This window comes from Mesoplodon mirus (genome assembly GCF_964341445.2).
Source record: "Mesoplodon mirus genome assembly, chromosome: 11".
NCBI lineage: Eukaryota > Metazoa > Chordata > Mammalia > Artiodactyla > Ziphiidae > Mesoplodon > Mesoplodon mirus.
In genome coordinates this window covers 78,345,989-78,365,037 of record NC_138987.1, presented here as the reverse complement: position 1 = coordinate 78,365,037, position 19,049 = coordinate 78,345,989, and the positions used below count along the sequence as shown (strand labels likewise).

General features: G+C 42.2%; 1 protein-coding gene across 3 annotated transcripts in view; it reads right to left on the bottom strand.

Moving 5' to 3' along the window:
- Positions 1 to 19,049, bottom strand: part of TMTC1 (transmembrane O-mannosyltransferase targeting cadherins 1) — a 290,711-nt gene that overhangs the window by 67,820 nt on the left and 203,842 nt on the right. For 2 of the 3 annotated variants that reach the window (XM_082634781.1, XM_082634783.1), the window contains 2 exons: positions 10,976 to 11,143; positions 2,729 to 2,842 (listed from right to left, as the gene is read on the bottom strand). In XM_082634781.1, the coding sequence (XP_082490907.1) occupies positions 2,729 to 2,842; positions 10,976 to 11,143 (282 nt within the window). The remainder of the gene's footprint in view (positions 1 to 2,728; positions 2,843 to 10,975; positions 11,144 to 19,049) is intronic. The other variant, XM_082634782.1, reaches the window with a different exon arrangement.

The window sequence follows — 19,049 nt, the reverse complement described above, 5'->3', positions numbered from 1 at the left end:
GTTAGCAACCTCCACAGAGAAGGAGTTATATTCAAGTAAGGGCAGTCTTCCAGTCACCTAGGATAAATAATCATCAAAATAATGAATAGTCCCAGTATTTTCCTTTTCTAACACAAAGAGTGACAATTTACTTAAATTAAAAAAAAAACAAAAAACCCCCGCCACATCCATTGAAAATTCACCATGGAGGTATCCATAACAAAAATGATGATACTTTAAATCAGAAATATTTTGAGCCTGGTCTGAGATGATGAAATATTTCACCAATTACTATGCAGTATATTCTTAGCTTTAATTGTCTTTACCCCATTTCTCAAGGGACAAGTTTCTTCCACAAGGACAGCTGCTGAAGCAAACATTTACTTTTATTGACAGTGGAAGTCCCAACCAGCTACTGTAATTTTGTAAGGTCAGCTGCCGGAGAATTTTGCTTAATTTATACCTTTTCCCCAAGCTGTGCCTTAAGGTCTGCCTTATTTTTCTGTTTGAACTTCACAGAAAATAGTCTGTTAGTATGAAAACAAATTTTAAAAGATACTGATATACTTCCCTCCAACCAATATTTTTCAGGCAAACTTACTGCTCTTTTCTTCCCTTTAAGAATGCCACTTAAAATCATGAAACACTAATTAATTATTAAAGCCAAAACACACTTTATTTGCTTAAATGTCCCTTGAAGGAACATGCCTTTTTTTTTAATTTTTTTTTTTTTTTTTTTGCGGTATGCGGGCCTCTCTCTGTTGTGGCCTCTCCTGTTGCGGAGCACAGGCTCCGGACGCGCAGGCTCAGCGGCCATGGCTCACAGGCCCAGCCGCTCCGTGGCATGTGGGATCTTCCCGGACCAGGGCATGAACCCGTGTCCCTTGCATCGGCAGGTGGACTCTCAACCACTGCGCCACCAGGGAAGCCCTTAAAATTTTTATTTTATATTGAGAATAGTTGATTTAACAATGTTGAGTTAGTTTCAGGAGTACAGAAAAGTGATTCAGTTATACATATACATATATCTATTCTTTTTCAAATTCTTTTCCCATTTAGGCTATTACAGAATATTGAGCAGAGTTCCCTGTGCTATACAATTGGTCCTTGTTGGTTATCCATTTTAAATATAGCAGTGTGTATATGTCAATCCCAAACTCCCAATCTATCCTTCCCCTCCACCCTTCCCCGCTAGTAACCACGAGTTCATTGCCTAGGTCTGTGAGTCTGTTTCTCTTTTGTAAATATGTCCATTTGTATCACTTTTTTTGGGGGGGTGGGGGGAACATGCCTTTTTAAAAATAACATTTCCTCATTTCAAAAATAATACACGCTCATCGTGGAACTCTGAAGCACAATAGAAAGTATAAAGAAAAAAATTAAACCGTAATCTCACCAACCAGAGATAAGCACTGGAAATATCTGCATAAACTGGCTTGCAGTGAAAAATATGATGCTTTATTAAATCTTTAAAAATGTCTTCTATTTCTTAATAAAAACTTCTTTCCTCAATAAAAAGTTTTGTTACAATTATTCCTCTTGAACTTATATTTCTTGTTATCTTTGGAAAAGTATTTATCAGGGAACTTGATGTGTACAGTTTAAAATTTTTGCCATACTGAATACTAGATAACAGGTCCTAAAGTCTAAAAGATTTGATTGATGAACAACATACTTAGATAGAACACTGTTCAAAAGGATAACTTTAAAAATTAGGTCAGTTACTTTACGAATGACAATTTCAAACTAAGCTTTGAGACAATCCTTAGAGGGAACTTCAGTGAAATGTATGATTTGTTTGGTACACATATTTTAGAGCATGTCCCAAAGTGAAACAGTATCAGAAAATTCAACCAAATGTGGGACATACTGCAGAGGCATGGAAACCTCCTTGAAAAACTACTGTGAGCTTCACATTATTCAATAAAGGAGAGGATTTGCCCACATTGGGAGATTCCAAGGCTGTGTTTGCTTATCACGCCTCCACACGTTCCAGGTTAAATACATTTACTATCCGAGATCTCTTAGGGAAGACTACCTTGAAAGTCAGAGTTGCAATTTAAAAGAGTACCTAAGAGCAATGCAGACAGCTGCTGGTAATGCACACCTTAAATTTGAATTTCCCTTAAGTCATCTCTAAAGCCATGTTTGGTATATTCTCTTTCAGTGGATGAGTATAAGGAGAGTGTCAGGGCTGTTCATATTTTAAATTAAAAATTTTTTTTAAAACATTAGAAAAACATATACTGTATATATATTTATGTATATACATACCTTATTAATATATTCCCAGTACGGTAATCAAGTGTCTTCTCATTTTCCTTCTCTTTAATACAATTATCAGAGTATTTTATTTTATACTCCAATGTCTTTATAGAAACCCTCTTAGATATTTATGTAAAGAGGGAAGCCTAAGCTGAGAAGAATTCACTGGAGTAAATATCCTGAGAACTTACAAGTATGTTTTTGACAACCAACTCTTATTGGTCTGTATATGTGTATTCAACTGTGTCACTTCACTGCATAATGTGTAGCAATGGAAATTTTTACAAGAAAATACTAAAAGTTAAAAGCAAGGTAGACTTAGACTCAAACACTGAGCCAAAAGACTTGGAGTCCCAGATCTATACCACCTCCAAGGAGATGTTCACTGTCAAGAGAAACAAACAACCCCCCAAATACTGGGAGGGGTGAGTGAAATAAACAAGGGCCTAAGAAACACAACAGCCGACACCCATCTGCTGCTTACTTGAGGGCCGTTCTGTAGTGGTAGATGGCTTCCCTGTCCCGACCCTGGTCCTTCAGGAAATTGGCGTAGTTGTAGTGAACCTTGGCATTGTGGGGCAGAGTCTGAACTCCAGACCTAAAAATTAATAAATTTTAAAAAATGAGTAACAAAGAGTACTGCTTAAGAATGTTGTCAGTTTCTTTCATGTTTTACTCACAGTTTCATGAACCTGTATTTGAAATGTCCATTGCATCCGTCAAGGCCAAGTCTTCCAAACTTTGTGGATTATATGAGTTACTAAACATGTTTCTGTGGAAAACAGTGAAGGCTGTGCACAACTGTGTACAACTAAACAAACACGCTAACTGCACATGGAGCAGAGGTGGCAGGATGTGGTAAGAGATGAGTCTTTGGGGGAACAACCCGGCATGCTCAGGTTAATTCAGTTTTTTCCTTCCTTCATTTATAGCCTTCCTTTTAAAAAAAAATTGAGATTGTCTATAAAAATAAATCATTACAAGAGGGATGACCATAGACTGACTTCCCTACTAAGGTTTAGTGGAGATAAACGCTTCCCATATACTAAGCCGGGGCTAATTTTTTAAAAAATAAAGACAGGTATGATTATTCTACAAGTTGCAGACAAGGAAAGAAGGTTTTGCTCAGAAAGGTTAAAAACTTTGCTTAAGTGGTGAGTGTATTAGTGTGCTCGAGCTGGTACAACAGAATACCTGGGGAGCCCCAGAGGGTAACACTGAAGCTTTGAAGATGACACACTGAGGAAGACATGCTGTCGTTTGTAACTGCCTCACAAAGTCACCCTGCACGAGATCAGATAGCTGGTAACTGGCAGGGACGGGATTCTGACCCAAGGACTTTGGTCCTAGAGTCCCTGTTCCCTCACCTGCAAGGAGGTGGTGGCAGGGGAGTGATAAAGGTAGATGGGTTTGGGGGCTGTCTGGAAAGAAAACTCCTGGAACCTACATGGGTTAAATGCTGGAGTGGGGCAGGTGATGAGAGAGAGGAAGCAGAAAGGATAACAACCTACTTTCTGGGCAATTGAACTTTAAATGCACTTCCTCTTCCAGGGACATATTTTCATTTAATTTTTAATTCAAAGGTAAGAACACTAGGGGAACTCCATGCAAATTAAACCTGTTAGGATAATACGTCAGGGTATTGTAACCTTTGTTGAATTTTTGTTGAAATAACAGCCCCTTAACGTTATAAACCAATAAAAAAATTGTTTTTAATTCAACAAGAAATAAATTAAAATGTTCAAAGGCAAAAAAAAAAAAAAAAAAAAAAAAGCCCAGTCCCTTAGGATCAGCAAAGACTGTTCTACTTAAAATCCACTGGCCAAGTGCTTGAGGAACTCTGGGGAGAGAATTTACAGGGAGTGTGCGCAGCTAGCAACCAACCCAAGGGCAACATCACGTGACAGCAGCGACTTCAACTTACACAGAGCTGTTATGGTGATGTCACATGCGTGGCAGTAGCTAGGATGTTTTGTCGTGTGTGGGGTGTGGCTGGCAACAGACGGGCTGTAAATCTGTATTAAGAGCAGTTAGACCCCAGATCCTCTTCCCCACCAGGCACATCCAGGTGACTATTTCCTCTGTTCTTTCCCCATCCCAGCAAAAGGCAGGACGTTTACTCTCTAGCAAAGTTGCGTCAGAGAGATCAGGAACAACAGGTACAGTTGAGGGCCAGAAGAGCTATACCTCCAAGGTAGATTAAGTGAAAATATATATTCTGAACAGTGGACTCTCCCTCACCCCATTATACCCATGTAAAACTCTGCATACTGGAAGCCGGGATTGGACTCCATGGAGGAGACTGGAGGAATCCTCTCACTGGAAACCACTGACCCAAGACAAAAGATTTACAAATGCTGCCATTTGGATGCCAGTGAAATCATCAATCTCCTTCAATTACCTTATGGTGAAGCTCACCAGCTAACACACAAAGCCAGAATTTTAATATAACATTTCAAATGGACATTACCCAAAGTACATTAGGTCATGGGGGCAGGACCAAGTTCAGAGTGATAGTAATGGCTTTTAAAAAAATCCAATTTCGGGCTTCCCTGGTGGCGCAGTGGTTGAGAGTCTGCCTGCCGATGCAGGGGACACGGGTTCGTGCCCCGGTCTAGGAAAATCCGACATGCCGCGGAGCGGCTGGGCCCGTGAACCACGGACACTGAGCCTGCGCGTCCGCAACGGGAGAGGCCACAACAGTGAGAGGCCCGTGTACCGAAAAAAAAAAAAATCCAATTTCTATACAGGAAAGTGTCTGATTTTTCTATCCAGAACTAAATAGTACATGGTACAGGGAGATTTTAAAGTAACTTTGATTTCAGCATAGATATAACTGGCATATTTATTGGAATTGATCCTCTCTTCTGTGTGATTAGCATAGTTGCCCTACTCTGTTTCACCCGAGTTCAGCCTGTGCAAAAGCGTCCTTGCTAAGATGAGGGCGTTGTTCAGTGATGGCAGGATGGAAGTAATAATATTTGTAGCAGGCAAGCAGGCATGGGTGGAGTAGCTGAAATCCTAAGAACACACTGCTTTTCCCATTGTTGTTTTTGACCTTTACGTTCTCTCTGTGATATTTTACTGCTACGTTTTTCCAGTCTCTCATTTTACAATAAACAGTTTGTGAAAAAAAGGAAAATAAACGATTGACCAAAGGCAAAACTTTCCAGGTCACTCTGAAGGTTGCTCCTCCTTCCGGGGTCAGCCTCATCCGTTTGCTTTTGGGATGCTGTGATAGAGTCGTCCCAACTGTCTTAACAGAATGTGCAGCCTTACACATATTTACTCCATAAGGAAAGGCAGGATTCATAAGTTATGGGTCTGGATCTCAAATCCTATTAATAACTACAACAAGGATTATGAATTAAGGTCTCCCTTTGAACTCTGGATCTTAATTCATGCACTTTGCATTTCTCCCTCACACCTCTCGTTTGCAGAAGACTTGAAAAATAACAGAGATATCAAGCCACTTCTATCAGGTATCTCTCCAAGTTTGTAGAACATCAGTTTGTTTTGTTGGCATTACTGGAACAATAGGTCAGGAGAATCACCCCCAAATTCCTGATTAGAAAACAAACATTTAAAAAAAAATGTTCAGCCAGAGGTTAACAGGAAAGGAAAGTAAGAATTTATGGCTCCCCTCAATTGTGACCCTGATTAATCTGAGGTTTCCAATGCCACAATCAGGTTAACCAGTGCTTATGGAGGCTCATTTTGAATCAAGCGCTGAGCTAAGCATCCATTTCCAAGGGCTATCTCCTCTCACCGTTTCAACAACCTATCCGATGGGTAGTATTACTGTACCTCCCATACAATGAGGAAATTGAAGCTCAGAGAGATTAAGACCATTTTCTAAGGTTACAGACTGAGTAAGTAGTTGAGCAGAGATTTCAACCAAGGTCAATATAAGGTCAGAATCATTCCTGAAGTTGGTCAACGTTTGATAAACCAAAAAGGTGCCGCAAGATACTAGAAACATTAGAATTTCACTGGTAAACAAACTACGGCCTGATGGGCCACAGACATATCAATGTGTTTACCTTTTTACATAGATGTCTTTGGCCTCTTTCCTGAGACAATGGCAGAGCAGCTGCAAAAGAGACCATAGGGCCCACAAAGCCTCAAATATTTACAGTCTGGCCTTTACGAAGGAAGGAATTTGCCAATCCCTGGTTTATGTTCTCTGCCCTGGGAGGTCTGCTTATCTCTCTGGCTCAGCAATTCAGAGAGGAGGAAAGAGAAATGTATTTCCTACAGGGAGGGAAGAAGATCTAGGCCATAAATTCTTAACTGGTGGTCCATGGATCACTTAAATAGTTCATGAATGGGATTAAGAGAGACCCCAAACTGGATGCAAAAGAAAACATGCTGGCTTTGTCTTTCTAAGTATTTTGAAGATTTGCGGGCATGGGAAGAAAAGATTTCATCAAATTGTGTGATTTTGGTACCAAAATATAAAAGTCTGGGCTGTCACTAGAAGCTATGCACTTACCCTCTCCTCAGGTGAGATAGCAGAATAATCTCCTGTTCTGAGAACTAAAGAAAATGTACCTTTCAGCTATGATTATGAACATCTCTCATTCTGTATCTGTCTGTCTCTGTCTGTCTGTCTATCTTTCTCTGTTTATATTAGGATTAGCTTAAGTTAGAAAACATAAAGCAAAAAACAGGTGTGGTGAAGTACATGTATTCTTTGGCTTTTACATCAGATTTGGGTTCAAACCTGACACCTCCTTTTCACAGCGATTTCGTCTTGGACAAACTACTCTCTCTCTGAGCCTCTGAAGAGACACAAGTGCTGGATTCTTGTGCTTTTGTGTGTGAGGTTTTTGCCACTAAAAGTACAAAGCTGAGGGGGAACTTCCATCTGTATCTCCTAAAAATACATCACTCACTGGGATCTTTTTTGTGACAGGAGGCCTCAGCTGGAAGCCCTGGAATTTGACTGAAATTTGGATTTTCTCTAACACAAAGGTCTGTCCTAAGATATTCTGTAAGACTGTTCACAGTATTGCCAAGCAAAACCACTCCATATAATTAGAGAGGCCTCAACGAGACCATATGACCTAGGATGGTCAATGGGTTGATAGTCTGGAACAGAGGATAAAACAGAAACAGGGCCTCTGTCAAGGACATCACCTCATCTAGAACTACTGCAGCTTCTTCTCAGTTGGCCAGCTCTTGGTTTTGGCCATTATGGCTAACTTAGGCTTTCCTTATCCTTCCAGATTGAGCTCAGGTCTACAAGAGAATGGTCCTTGAGGGCTCGAGTTGGTCCCAGTCACCTGCCTGCACTTACACAGCACCCCGCTCTGCCTCTGTCTACCACCCGCTACATTACATTAAAATGTGTTCATGTGTCTGACTCCCATACAGACTTCAGGCTCCTCTAGCGCCTCGCCCCACCCCCTGCTCTCTCATGCCCTAGAACACAGTGCAGAGCAATAATCTGAAAGCCTTACACAGTGTTTATCATACTGCCCTATGCATCTTTTACATACTCTTTTATTCTTAGAGTACACCCAGAAGATAGACACTATCATTATTCTAAATTAAAAAAATTTTTCCTTTTTTAAAATTTATTTTTTAATTGAAGTATAGCTGATTTACAACGCTGTGTTCATTTCAGGTGTACAGCAAAGTGATTCAATTATACATATATATGTGTGTGTATATATATATATATATATATATATATATATATATATTCTTTTTCAGATTCTTTTCCATTATGGTTTATCACAGGATATTGAATATAGTTCCCTGTGCTATAGTACATCCTTGTTGGCTATCTATTTTATATATAGTAGTGTGTATATGTTAATCCCAAACTCCTAAATTTTAAAATAAAGAAACTAAGGCATGCAGTGGTTAAGTAACTCACCCACGATCTCACAGCTATTAAATGGTAGAACTTGCAGGAAAGCCAGAAAGCCTAATTCCAGACCCCACACCAGCCACTAATCCTATCTTGCCTCAAAGATTCTTGGTAAATGTTCAACTGATTTGAACATTACTCAGGAAAGATGAATACATATAAACATCTGGTCTTGAAGGAAAAAGAATAAACTTAAAGCCTCAGATACTTAAAAGTTTCCCCAGGACATAAATAAATTATAACAGGTAAAGTTTTCTAAAAATTATTGATAGCTTTGATTTGCACATTACACAAAATTCCATTTGTTCACCAAAGGCCTCTCAAGACACAAAGTCTCTTTAAGCCCATATGTGGAATGCCTGTGTTTTAGTAATCAACTGTTCACTTCCTACATGCTTCCATCTAAAAAACCAGAAGGCTCTGCATGCAAGGTCAATGAGCTTTTTGTTTTTCTGTTTGCCTTTTTTTAAAATTGCTGGCATCAGCTATACAGGGTTTGAACACTAACTTGTTATCCTTGAGATAAAACGCTGTCTGCCAAAATCCATCCTCAGAGTTGCACTGATTAAGCAGTAAACATCATTAGAAAATACAATCAATCTTAGTACCTTTATTCAAGGAAAGGATTTAACACGGGGCAGAACCATTTTAAAGTTTCTCATAAAAGCACTGACTATTGAAAGTGAAAGAAAAAATGAATTAAGCCAACAGAAACCAGGAGGAAGTTATATTCCTGAGCTTCCATGCCCCTGTGTTTACAGAATGACGTCAGCAGTGGGCAGTAAGGGGGAACAAGTCCATTGTAGTCTGTGAGAACTGCACTGAAGTCAGGGGTGTGACAGGGACGGAACAGAATCTGAAGCCTAGAAGTGATATACAATTCCTAGAAAAAAACCCACAGGGCAACAGGTCCCTATAGTACCCCCTGAAGTAATGATGGTGAAAATGATAATGATATAGTAACAGTAAATAAACTGATAAGACATGCATGCATGCCAGACTATATTTTTTTCTATTAAAGAAAGTTAAATTGCCAAATAGCAAAATCAGATATATTGTTTTAAAACGGTAGAGGAGGGGCTTCCCTGGTGGCGCAGTGGTTGAGAGTCCGCCTGCCGATGCAGGGGACGCGGGTTCGTGCCCCGGTCTGGGAAGATCCCACATGCCGTGCACATGCCGCGGAGCGGCTGGGCCCGTGAGCCATGGCCGCTGAGCCTGTGCGTCCAGAGCCTGTGCTCCGCAACGGGAGAGGCCACAACAGTGAGAGGCCCGCGAACAGCAAGAAAAAAAACAAAACAAACAAAAAAAAACGGTAGAGGAGTACAGTGAACATTTGTCTTACTCCTTCATTCGTTCACTCACTCATTCACTCACTTCTGGCAGCCCAGAGTCTGTGTCCTTTTCTGGTGCTTGGGTTTCCTGTGGGGAACTCCCTCTTGCTGGGACATCTCAGTGGAAGCCCAGGGGCTCTGCCGGCCCTAACTGCCCCCATGGAAGTCAGGGGAGCGTCTTTGGCCAGTTCCGTTATCTCAGTGCCCTAGTGGGGACAAGGGGCAGGCACACGACTTAAGCTCAGGCTGAGTCAGAGGATTTTCTTTTCCTAGGACTGTGATGTGAAGAGAGGGAAAATTGGGGTACATTTACCCTCCATTCATTCCTTTGCAGGTGCCCAGGTCCCCTCAAGACAGACTATCCAGACACCTGTTTCCTGTCTGCTACATGCGTGCTCCCTCACCTACTCCCCAATTCTGTGTGCTCTCCTAGGCTCTTTCCATATTTTCTCCTTTTGAAAGTGATTCCAACTCTGTTTCAGTTGTTTGCCTCCAAAGAATAAGTGGTGGGTACTGGCTGATTAGGGAACCAAATAAAAACCACATTGACAGAACTGGCCAGCTGGGTCATAAGTGAGGACAGAAGCTGGAAGGGGTCAAAGACTGGGGACCCCTGGGAGACTGAGAAATACTGCTGGGAGGCCAGGTGAAGGTCAGCAGGGCTGTGACATCAAGGAGACAGACTAAGCTCAGAAACACAGCATGATGAGCAACCCAAAGGATGTTTGTTTTTTTTTTTTTGCGGTACGCAGGCCTCTCACTGTTGTGGCCTCTCCCGTTGCGGAGCACAGGCTCCGGATGCGCAGGCTCAGCGGCCATGGCTCACGGGCCCAGCCGCTCCGCGACATGTGGGATCTTCCCCAACCGGGGCACGAACCCGCGTCCCCTGCATCGGCAGGCGGACTCTCAACCACTGTGCCATCAGGGAAGCCCCAAAGGATGTTTTATACTTTACAACAATTTAGGGCTATAAACTGGCATTGTTATATTCAGAAACAGCTTCTACACCACATAAAAACCTACCACGAGATGAAAAAGTCTTTCATTTCCTTGCTCACAATTCATGTTCAAAACAAAGCCACTGGATTACAGATCACAACTTAATATCCTGGAATATTCTGCATCTCTCTTCCTTCTTGCTGTGTGCTCACCTTTCTCATTCACTCAGCTGAACAATGCAATTAGACTGACTGACCAATCTTATTTGTTTATGGCTGATTTTACAGCCCAGCTCATTATCAAGACTTTCCATCTCAATTCACAGACCCCAAAACCTTCCCATGAGCCTTATTTCCATTAATTCACTTACAGTGAGCTCCCGTAAAACTTTATATAATACCATTTAAAAAACTAAAGTTAAAACCCCAAATAAAATGATATCTTCCCTTTAAAACTTTACTAAAAAATGTTTCTGGATTAATAAATATTGCCAGACCCATGTCGCCTCGTTTGTTTGGAAACAAATACGTCAGCAAAGAAATAAATGGGAAGAGATTCCCTTTTAACGCTCTAGTCATACCTGAATAGGGACTCTCTCGACAGCCAAATTTCGTTCTGTTTCACGGTTTTCCAGGAGAAAAGCAGCAGCAGCAGCACAGTGGACACGCTCAGGGTGGCGGCCCCACAGCGGTTCAGCCACGTGCACAGCTTGCTCATTCCGTGCACGAAAAGGATGCAGTAGCCCATGCTGGAAAACAGGGTGGAGAAGCAGGTGACTTTGGGGTGCAATGGAGGCCCCTGAGTATTCCATCCCATGCAACTAACTTTTCAAACAGAGCCTGTCCTGTGATAGAAAACATAGACATAACCCGCCCTGTCTGGCACATTTCCATGTTAGAGCTCAGATGGGCTCCACCGGCACACTGGCTAGTTCTCTGGCACAAGTGTGGAGAATAACAGGTTCACCTTGCAGGCTCACATTGCCCTGAATTTTCGCAGCTCAGGCATCCAGAAAAGTCCATCCTGTGTGTCTTGGGTCTTGACTGGACCCTCTGACTCAGGTTCCCTTATGTTCCTGACATTGTATAACCCTACTGGCACCATGTGTTCACATTTGGACCCTGAGGCTTTGTGGGAGACAGTCCCTGGGGGGGACCATCAGGTCCTGGAAGGGATGCTGGTCACCAAGGGGTCTCCGGAAACGTGCCGCCTAGTATATCCCCATTCTGGCCAAAGTCCTTATGCTGAAGGAAGATCGTCCCACAGGCGGGCTCCTGAGCCTCACAGCGTGCAGCCTATCACAGACAAGCTGCACCGATCCAATTCTCATGCTGATTCTGGCTCAGCTTTCCCAACAGACACGAAGAATCCCTCACGTTATGGGAGTGGGGCTTTGGCACATTGATATCACATCTCTAAAAGCTTTGGCTTGGTGGATGGAATGTGGTCCCTCGCATCATCTGTGCACCTGCAGAGAGGCTTCCTGCCTGCTGACTGGCCTCAGAAAAACACCAACATTCAGTCTGTACCTATTATGCTGTGTGTATTTTAGTCAAAACTCATTTCTTTCCAAAGACGATAATACAAATTATTATAGAATATTTTAACAATGAAGCAAGCTTGTGTAAAGAAATCCTATATTAGTCAGACACTAATACTATAAGAAGCCCTAAATTAATATAACTCATTTACTTGTTCAATTAATGATTTGTTCTCTCTCTAGCATGTGACTGCCAGTATGCTGAGCACTAAAAATACAATTATGAGTCAAACACAGATCATGTGCCTGCCACTGTTACAGGCACCAAGAATGTTATCAGCGGATAAAACAATCATCCCTATCCTCCTGGAATCCACATGGATGGGAAAACAGCCACCAAGCAAGTAAGACCCAGAGTAGGTCACATTGAATATGATACGTTAGGTGGAGAAAAATCAAGCAGGAAGGTGAAGGAGGGAGACCAGGAAGGGAAGGAAGGTGAGATATTCACATGGGCGGTCAGGGGAGGCCTCATTGAAAAGGTGACATGTGGAGAGCGTACTGAAATGCAGGGGGTGCAGCCTGCAGGCACCCAGGTCCCCAGTGTCCGCTCTCTTCTCCCCCTGCCTTCGTAAAGCAGCACCTCTGAGGAGCAATGTTAATCGAGCACATCTTATGTGCCGAGCACATTCTCTACAGGAGCTCAGTTCATCCTTACATCCCTGGGGGTCACTGTTAGCAGCGTTAAACTCCTGAAGACACCGAAGAAGAGAAGCGAACGCGTTTGCTGAATTCGGTCACACAGCTCATGTCCAGTAGAGCAAAGACAAAAACCCCGGAATTCCGGATTCCAGAGCCCACACTCCATCTGCTGTCCTGACACTGGGGTTCTGCCTTGACTGGCTGATTCCTGTGTTCCTTACACCTTATCACACAGCTTCACCTACTTCCTTCCCAATCACTCCATACACGACCTCTCAATGGTCATTAACTGCCTCCTTGTAGGAAACAGCTGCCATCTGGCAGAGCGGTGGGGAAGGGAAACACTGGGATTCCAACAGCTCCAGAGCAACGGCCACCAAGTGGCAGAACACGAGGCTAATGAAGATAACAGCAACCAAATTAGCTATTTTATACGTGTGCATGTTTGTTGAGTACTCCCTATGTGTCGGGCACTGTGCTAAGGTCTTTATGTGGGCCTGTCCAATATTTGTAGGGTCTGGAACAAGGATAGGACTGGCTTTAAATATATTATCTAATTAAAAAACTCACTCCTCAGTATCTCCCACTTCATACATGAGGAAACTAAAGCTTAGAGGACTTAAATAACTTGCCCACGGCTCCAAAACCTAGGAATAGAGTCGGATCAGAAGCCCCACGGCCCTAACGCTGTGCTACAATTCAGGAGTGGGCAAACTTTTTCTGTAAGAGGCCAGAGAGTAAATATTTCAGGCCATATGGGCTCTGTTCTTCCTGGTCAACTCTATCTTCATAGCAGGAAAGCAGCCATTGACACTTATGTAAACGAATGGGCATGGCTGTGTTCCAACAAAATGTATTTATATAAACAGGCGATGGGCCAGATTCCGCTCACAGGCCACAGTTGTTGAGCCCTGCTACAGCCAGAACGAAGGAGAATACCATTCCTTCCACTCAGCACAGGCATCAGGATCAAGTAACATGATCATTTTTTTTCAGAAGTCCTTGTATTGACATATGGTTTAAAGAAATGCTAAGCCATATAAAATCATCTCCACTTAGGTTTGCAAATTTCTTAGAGGGTATCACATTCTTAAAAACTTGAACACAATATCAGAGATTAAGATGCTTCTCTATTATGACATTTCATCTTTCAACATCTGCTTTACTGCAGATCTCAGCCGCAGTGGGGTAGGACTGCTCTCTCCATTCCTGGGGCAGGGCAAGTCCTCATTTTGAAAGTGGAAAATCAAGCAAATGAGAAACTACATACTTTTCTGGCCTCCAGGGAAATGAAACCAGACTCCAGTTAGGCCTGCTTAACCGGGTTAAGGAAAATCTGGGCTCTGACCAGAGACCTCCCTAGAGAGCCCAAAGGACACTGACAACTGACAACATCATAACCTGGAGGACCAAGAGCTCAGCTGGCTGCTGAATGGCTAAGCTCAGTACCGAGAAACACTTTCAAAGCACGCTTGAGAAGCACCACGGCAGCACGGAGATGATCTCCTGTTCACAGGCCACAGGTATCTCCAATTTTGAATGGATTTTACTGACAAGCTGCTCAGCCCACAGTGCTTATAAAAACTAAAGAAGGGCTTCCCTGGTGGCGCAGTGGTTGAGAGTCCGCCTGCTGATGCAGGGGACATGGGTTCATGCCCCGGTCCGGGAAGATCCCACATGCCGCGGAGCGGCTGGGCCCGTGAGCCATGGCCGCTGAGCCTGCGTGTCCGGAGCCTGTGCTCCGCAAAGGGAGAGGCCACAACAGTGAGAGGCCCGCATACCGCAAAAAAAAAAAAAAATTAAAAACTAAAGAAAGTTGCATCTCTCCTTTAAAAAATGCAACTCCAAAGAGAATTGAATAGGAAATATCAATCAACAACTTCTGTCCTTTCAAATTTGAATAGAAAATGTTTAAACCTGTTGTTTGAGAACTTTGTGAGTAGTTAATGGTCGTGTAAATAGTACAAATGTACTTTCACGCTCTTAAGTGATGAAAGAACAACATTTCCCCTTCCCATTTACATCAACCCTGGAGAGATGACAATTTTCTATGACTGGGCCAAGCATTTTTATGATGTTTGTTACGGCTTCACTTTCTGTTTAATTATATGCAGTAAAGAGAAGTGTTTTGCTATTAAGTAGAATTGAAATTCTACCTTTTAACTTAACAAGCTCAAACAACCCACTGAGAGTATCTATAAATAGCATTAATGATACAAGACAGACACATTCTTCCTATTTTATTACTCTAAAAAATTCCCAACTTTAGATAGCTTAAATGAAACATGTCCCTAATGAACTTCATGTTGATCTGCTGAATCCCCATCTGGCAAATTATCTGACCTTCAGATCTTATTCTGGTCTCATGAATGTTGACCCCAAAATGGTTAAACAATAAAGCCCTGGAACCGTGAGCCCCAAATAGCTGTCTGCCGCAATAGCACAGGAAGCCCCAGGGAGACAATGGTGGCTCCTCAGATCAGATTGAACCTGGAAGCTGGCAGCTTCTCTGAGCCCAGACTCATTAGTGTCCCCATTTCTTGCCTTTTCTTTTTTATCTCAAACATTTGATGGATGGGGAAATTTCCCAAAAGACTGAATGCATTTGGATGTGAGAGTTTATTCACATTCCAAGAAAAAGGTATCTCTCGTGCATCTCCTTAGCTCCCCATCCTAGGGGTGCTGGGCTGGGTATGAAAAGCTTCTTTATATTTACCTCTCTGTAAATAGATTTGTTCAGTTCTTTTCTCGGCATTACCTATGGAGCAGACTGGGAGAAAAACGCCTTTGCTTTCACCTTCTGAGAGCCTGCTAATTCTCTTTTACCTCTTTGAAGATGACATGCTTCCTCTCAACCTCCCAGCTCACCTACCAGCTCTAAAATGTATGAGACCTCCAGTGGTAAGTAAGGCAGGGTCTGGATGGGAAAAAAACCCGTTTGCCTCTCAATTCTGACACTTACTGTTGTTTGATTTCAGACAAATTATTTATTACCCGGTTCTTAATTTGTAAAAGGGAATAATAATTTTATGCTGTGCACAAATGATGATACACACTAAACAATAAATAGCATTAATATTATGTTATAATAATAATAATAATATTAGGGCATTATTTTCTGCTAAATAGAGTAGAAGGCAGGAAATGTGCAGAGTTTACATGTATTCCAGGTGGAAACAGATAACTCTGTATTTGGCTCCTGTAAATGTAGTAACTTCCTAAGGTAACTAGAGCCCTACTAGGTGTAGTGGAACAAAAGTGTTCTAGTGCAGACTTTGGGGGTTTGCAGTGAGGAAAAGGATTTCATTGGAGAATAAAGAGTCTAGAACTGGGTCTAGAGAGCTGGGTTCTTCTCTGACACTGGTGAGCTCTGTGCGACAGATTTACTTACAGAGCCTTATCGGGCCTTAGTTGTTTGTATTACAAGGGCTAAATATTGCCTGCCTTCAAGGCAGCTTAAAATGCAGCTACCTTGAAAGGTTGTTGCATGGAGTAAATGAAATAATATATGTGGGTGTGCTCTGTGAACTGAATACAAGGTATCAGTGTTCTCAAGGGCAGTGTCTATGTGTTCATGTGTGTATTACTACATCAATAAAATATGTGGTAGATCTGTAAATACACCTCAAGAAACCTAGTTTATCAAAGTCCAGATTGACCCAAACTGTCTAATTTACAGGACAACTCTAAGTCTTTTAAGAGCATCCACCAAGAACACCCTTAAAACTTCAAAATACCTTGTATGATATTGTTGGCTTCTGAAAGGTATGACTCATACATCATTTTTATAGAACAAAATACTGCAGAAAATAAGGTACACTGGTCATATGTGAAATACATATGGCCACATATTTAAGTTAATGAACATTCATAAACCTCGACCACAAAAAACACTAAGCAAATCTTCCCTTGGATCCATTTCAAATCTTTCTCTATTCTGTCTATCTTTGTGAAAGTGAAGGAAATGAAAAACATAAACTCTTCGGTGAATTAATGCATAATGAAGAAGCTTTTGTATTCAACTTTGATAAGAAATAAAGCATTAACTGTTTGGAAGTTTGGGCCAGTTTTTAAGGATAGAGTACTGTTTTATTCATTTTTGCAGGCTAAGCACCCGCATGTAAGAGGGGCTGCTTCCTAAGTGTGATTGAACATTGTGGTGGAAGGTACCAGAAACTAACATGGAAACAAAAGTGAACTTAAAAATGAATCAATCCAAGTCGAGCCCAAAGATGACTTATCACCAGGAGTACTGTCCATACTCAGGGTGCAGTGTTTCCCTTTGCAGGCACCTTCACCCGAGCCTGGCTTACTTCCCTCTCAGCCTGGTTCCAGTAGCCACAACAAATTTTCCATCTGGGCCTGAGAGGCCTTTTGGCCAAAGCCAACCACCTCCCAAGTCACTCTGAATCTAATTCTAAAAAGTCAGAAAAACAATCTTCTCAACCCTCGTACAGTATACTCAGTTCTAGGACCTGAATTCTGCCATTTCTTCTTCCATAAACCACCATATTCTAGAGTCAGGCATCTTCACTTTTGAAGCAAAGGCATTAATGGACAATTCACTAGTTGTTGCCGTCCCCTCATCTCTTCCCCTGTATTAACAGAGACCTGACTGTACAGGCTGTGTCATATGTCCAGTGTTCTTTAATTTTCTACAATACTCTCTAATGAAGCATCTATTGTTCTGGGTATTATGAGAAAACACAAACATACAAAATGGTGGCCCCAACTCTCATGAGGGCAAGACAATCCAGGTTTCTAAAACAGTGGGGAGGATATTTTAAGATTACTAAAATTTGTATAAGAAGTCACTGGTTTGAGATGTATTTCCCAGCACAGAATCCAAGAGCAAAGGAAAGAAATAGATTCACTAATAACGACAAGGGGTCTTAATGGAAGGGAGGTTGAAATGGTAACACTTAAATCCATTCACACCCTCCAGGCAGGTGACTGGGTGTGTGATACCCACAAGCTAGTCTCTCCTCCACTCCCAGGGGCATGCTAGCCTGCTAAGCTAGGGGTGTTCACTTTTTTAAAAAATTGAGATATAAGTGACATATGACATCATATTGGTGTCAGGTCTACAACATCATGATTTGATATTTCTGTATATTGCAAAATGAGCACCAGAATAACTCTAGTTAACACACATCGTCTCACAGTTAAAATTTCTTTTTCTTGTGATGAGAACTTTTAATATCTAATTCTCTTAGCAACTTTCAAACATACAATACAGTATTATTAACTAAACATTACATGCCCAGGACTTATTTAACTTATAACTGGAAGTTTGTGACTTTTGACCCCCTTCACCCATTTTGCCCACCCCTCATTCCCTGCTTCTGGCAACCACCAATCTGTTCTCATTGTCCATGAGCTGAGTTTTTTTTTTTTTCCCCTTTGGGGTTGTTCACTTTTGAGTGCATGAGGTTAAAAAAGAAACAAAGAGGTTTATAGTACTGAAGGAGGAGGGGGAAAGGGCTGGAAAGGAGAGGCCTATCCTCTGCTACTCTGATTTCCTTCCACTTTGACTCACCCAATCTCCTCATTTGTACGAGGCAGACTGAAATAATGACTTGCAATTACCTAGCATAGCTTACAGCAATTTGCACATATATTATTCCACTCAGTCTCATCTGAATTCAGATTCTACTCTCCAAATTTTACGTTCACATCCTGGTTTCCAAGACATTTGCTGTTCTCCATTAAGGGCTCAGACATAAACATTCATCTTTTATAACTAACAGGGTTCTCTAATTGTAAGGCCATGATTCCAGTCTAGTAAATAACTGTTCAAGTTTATCCTCACTTTGTGCCATTGGCTGAGCACAATTAACTGAGTACAACAGATTAGCCAACTGATCCTCAGCCCAGGAGCACACTGACCTCCTCTCAGCTCACTCATTCTCACCATTGCTCTGTTCTATGTGACCTACAATCTCCAGTTTTGTAACACAGTCAGTTGAGTCCCTCAGCAAAGTCCTGCTGCTTCCTTCCTGGAAGGAAGTACTCATACAGCACTCACCCTCACCATGACCTGGTGACTGTGACCAAGTCCCGTGCAGCCCCAGGACCCTCCCTACCTGGGCACTGCCCTGGAGAGTAGCCCTCACCGGACAAGGTCAACCTCCCAGATCTTATTCCTCTTCTGAGTTCAGGTCTCAAGGGGCTGAACACACTGAAGTCAAATCTTCCCATCCTTACCCCATGGTATTCTGAGGAACAACTTTAATGGACTTTTGAAAACCCAGTGTAGGCGGACAGAGGGACACACTGGACTCAGTACCAGTCACCCTGTGAGCAACCTTACCTGTGCTCTGAGCCCGGTTTCGCTATTAGGCTTCAGCACAATTCCTGAGTCTCTCCCCACGACTTGATACGGATACACAAACGTCCGACCTGTTCTCATGGCTGCAACCTCTCTTGATAAGCCACCTGCACCATCCCCCCATGGGTGGGGCATCTGCCA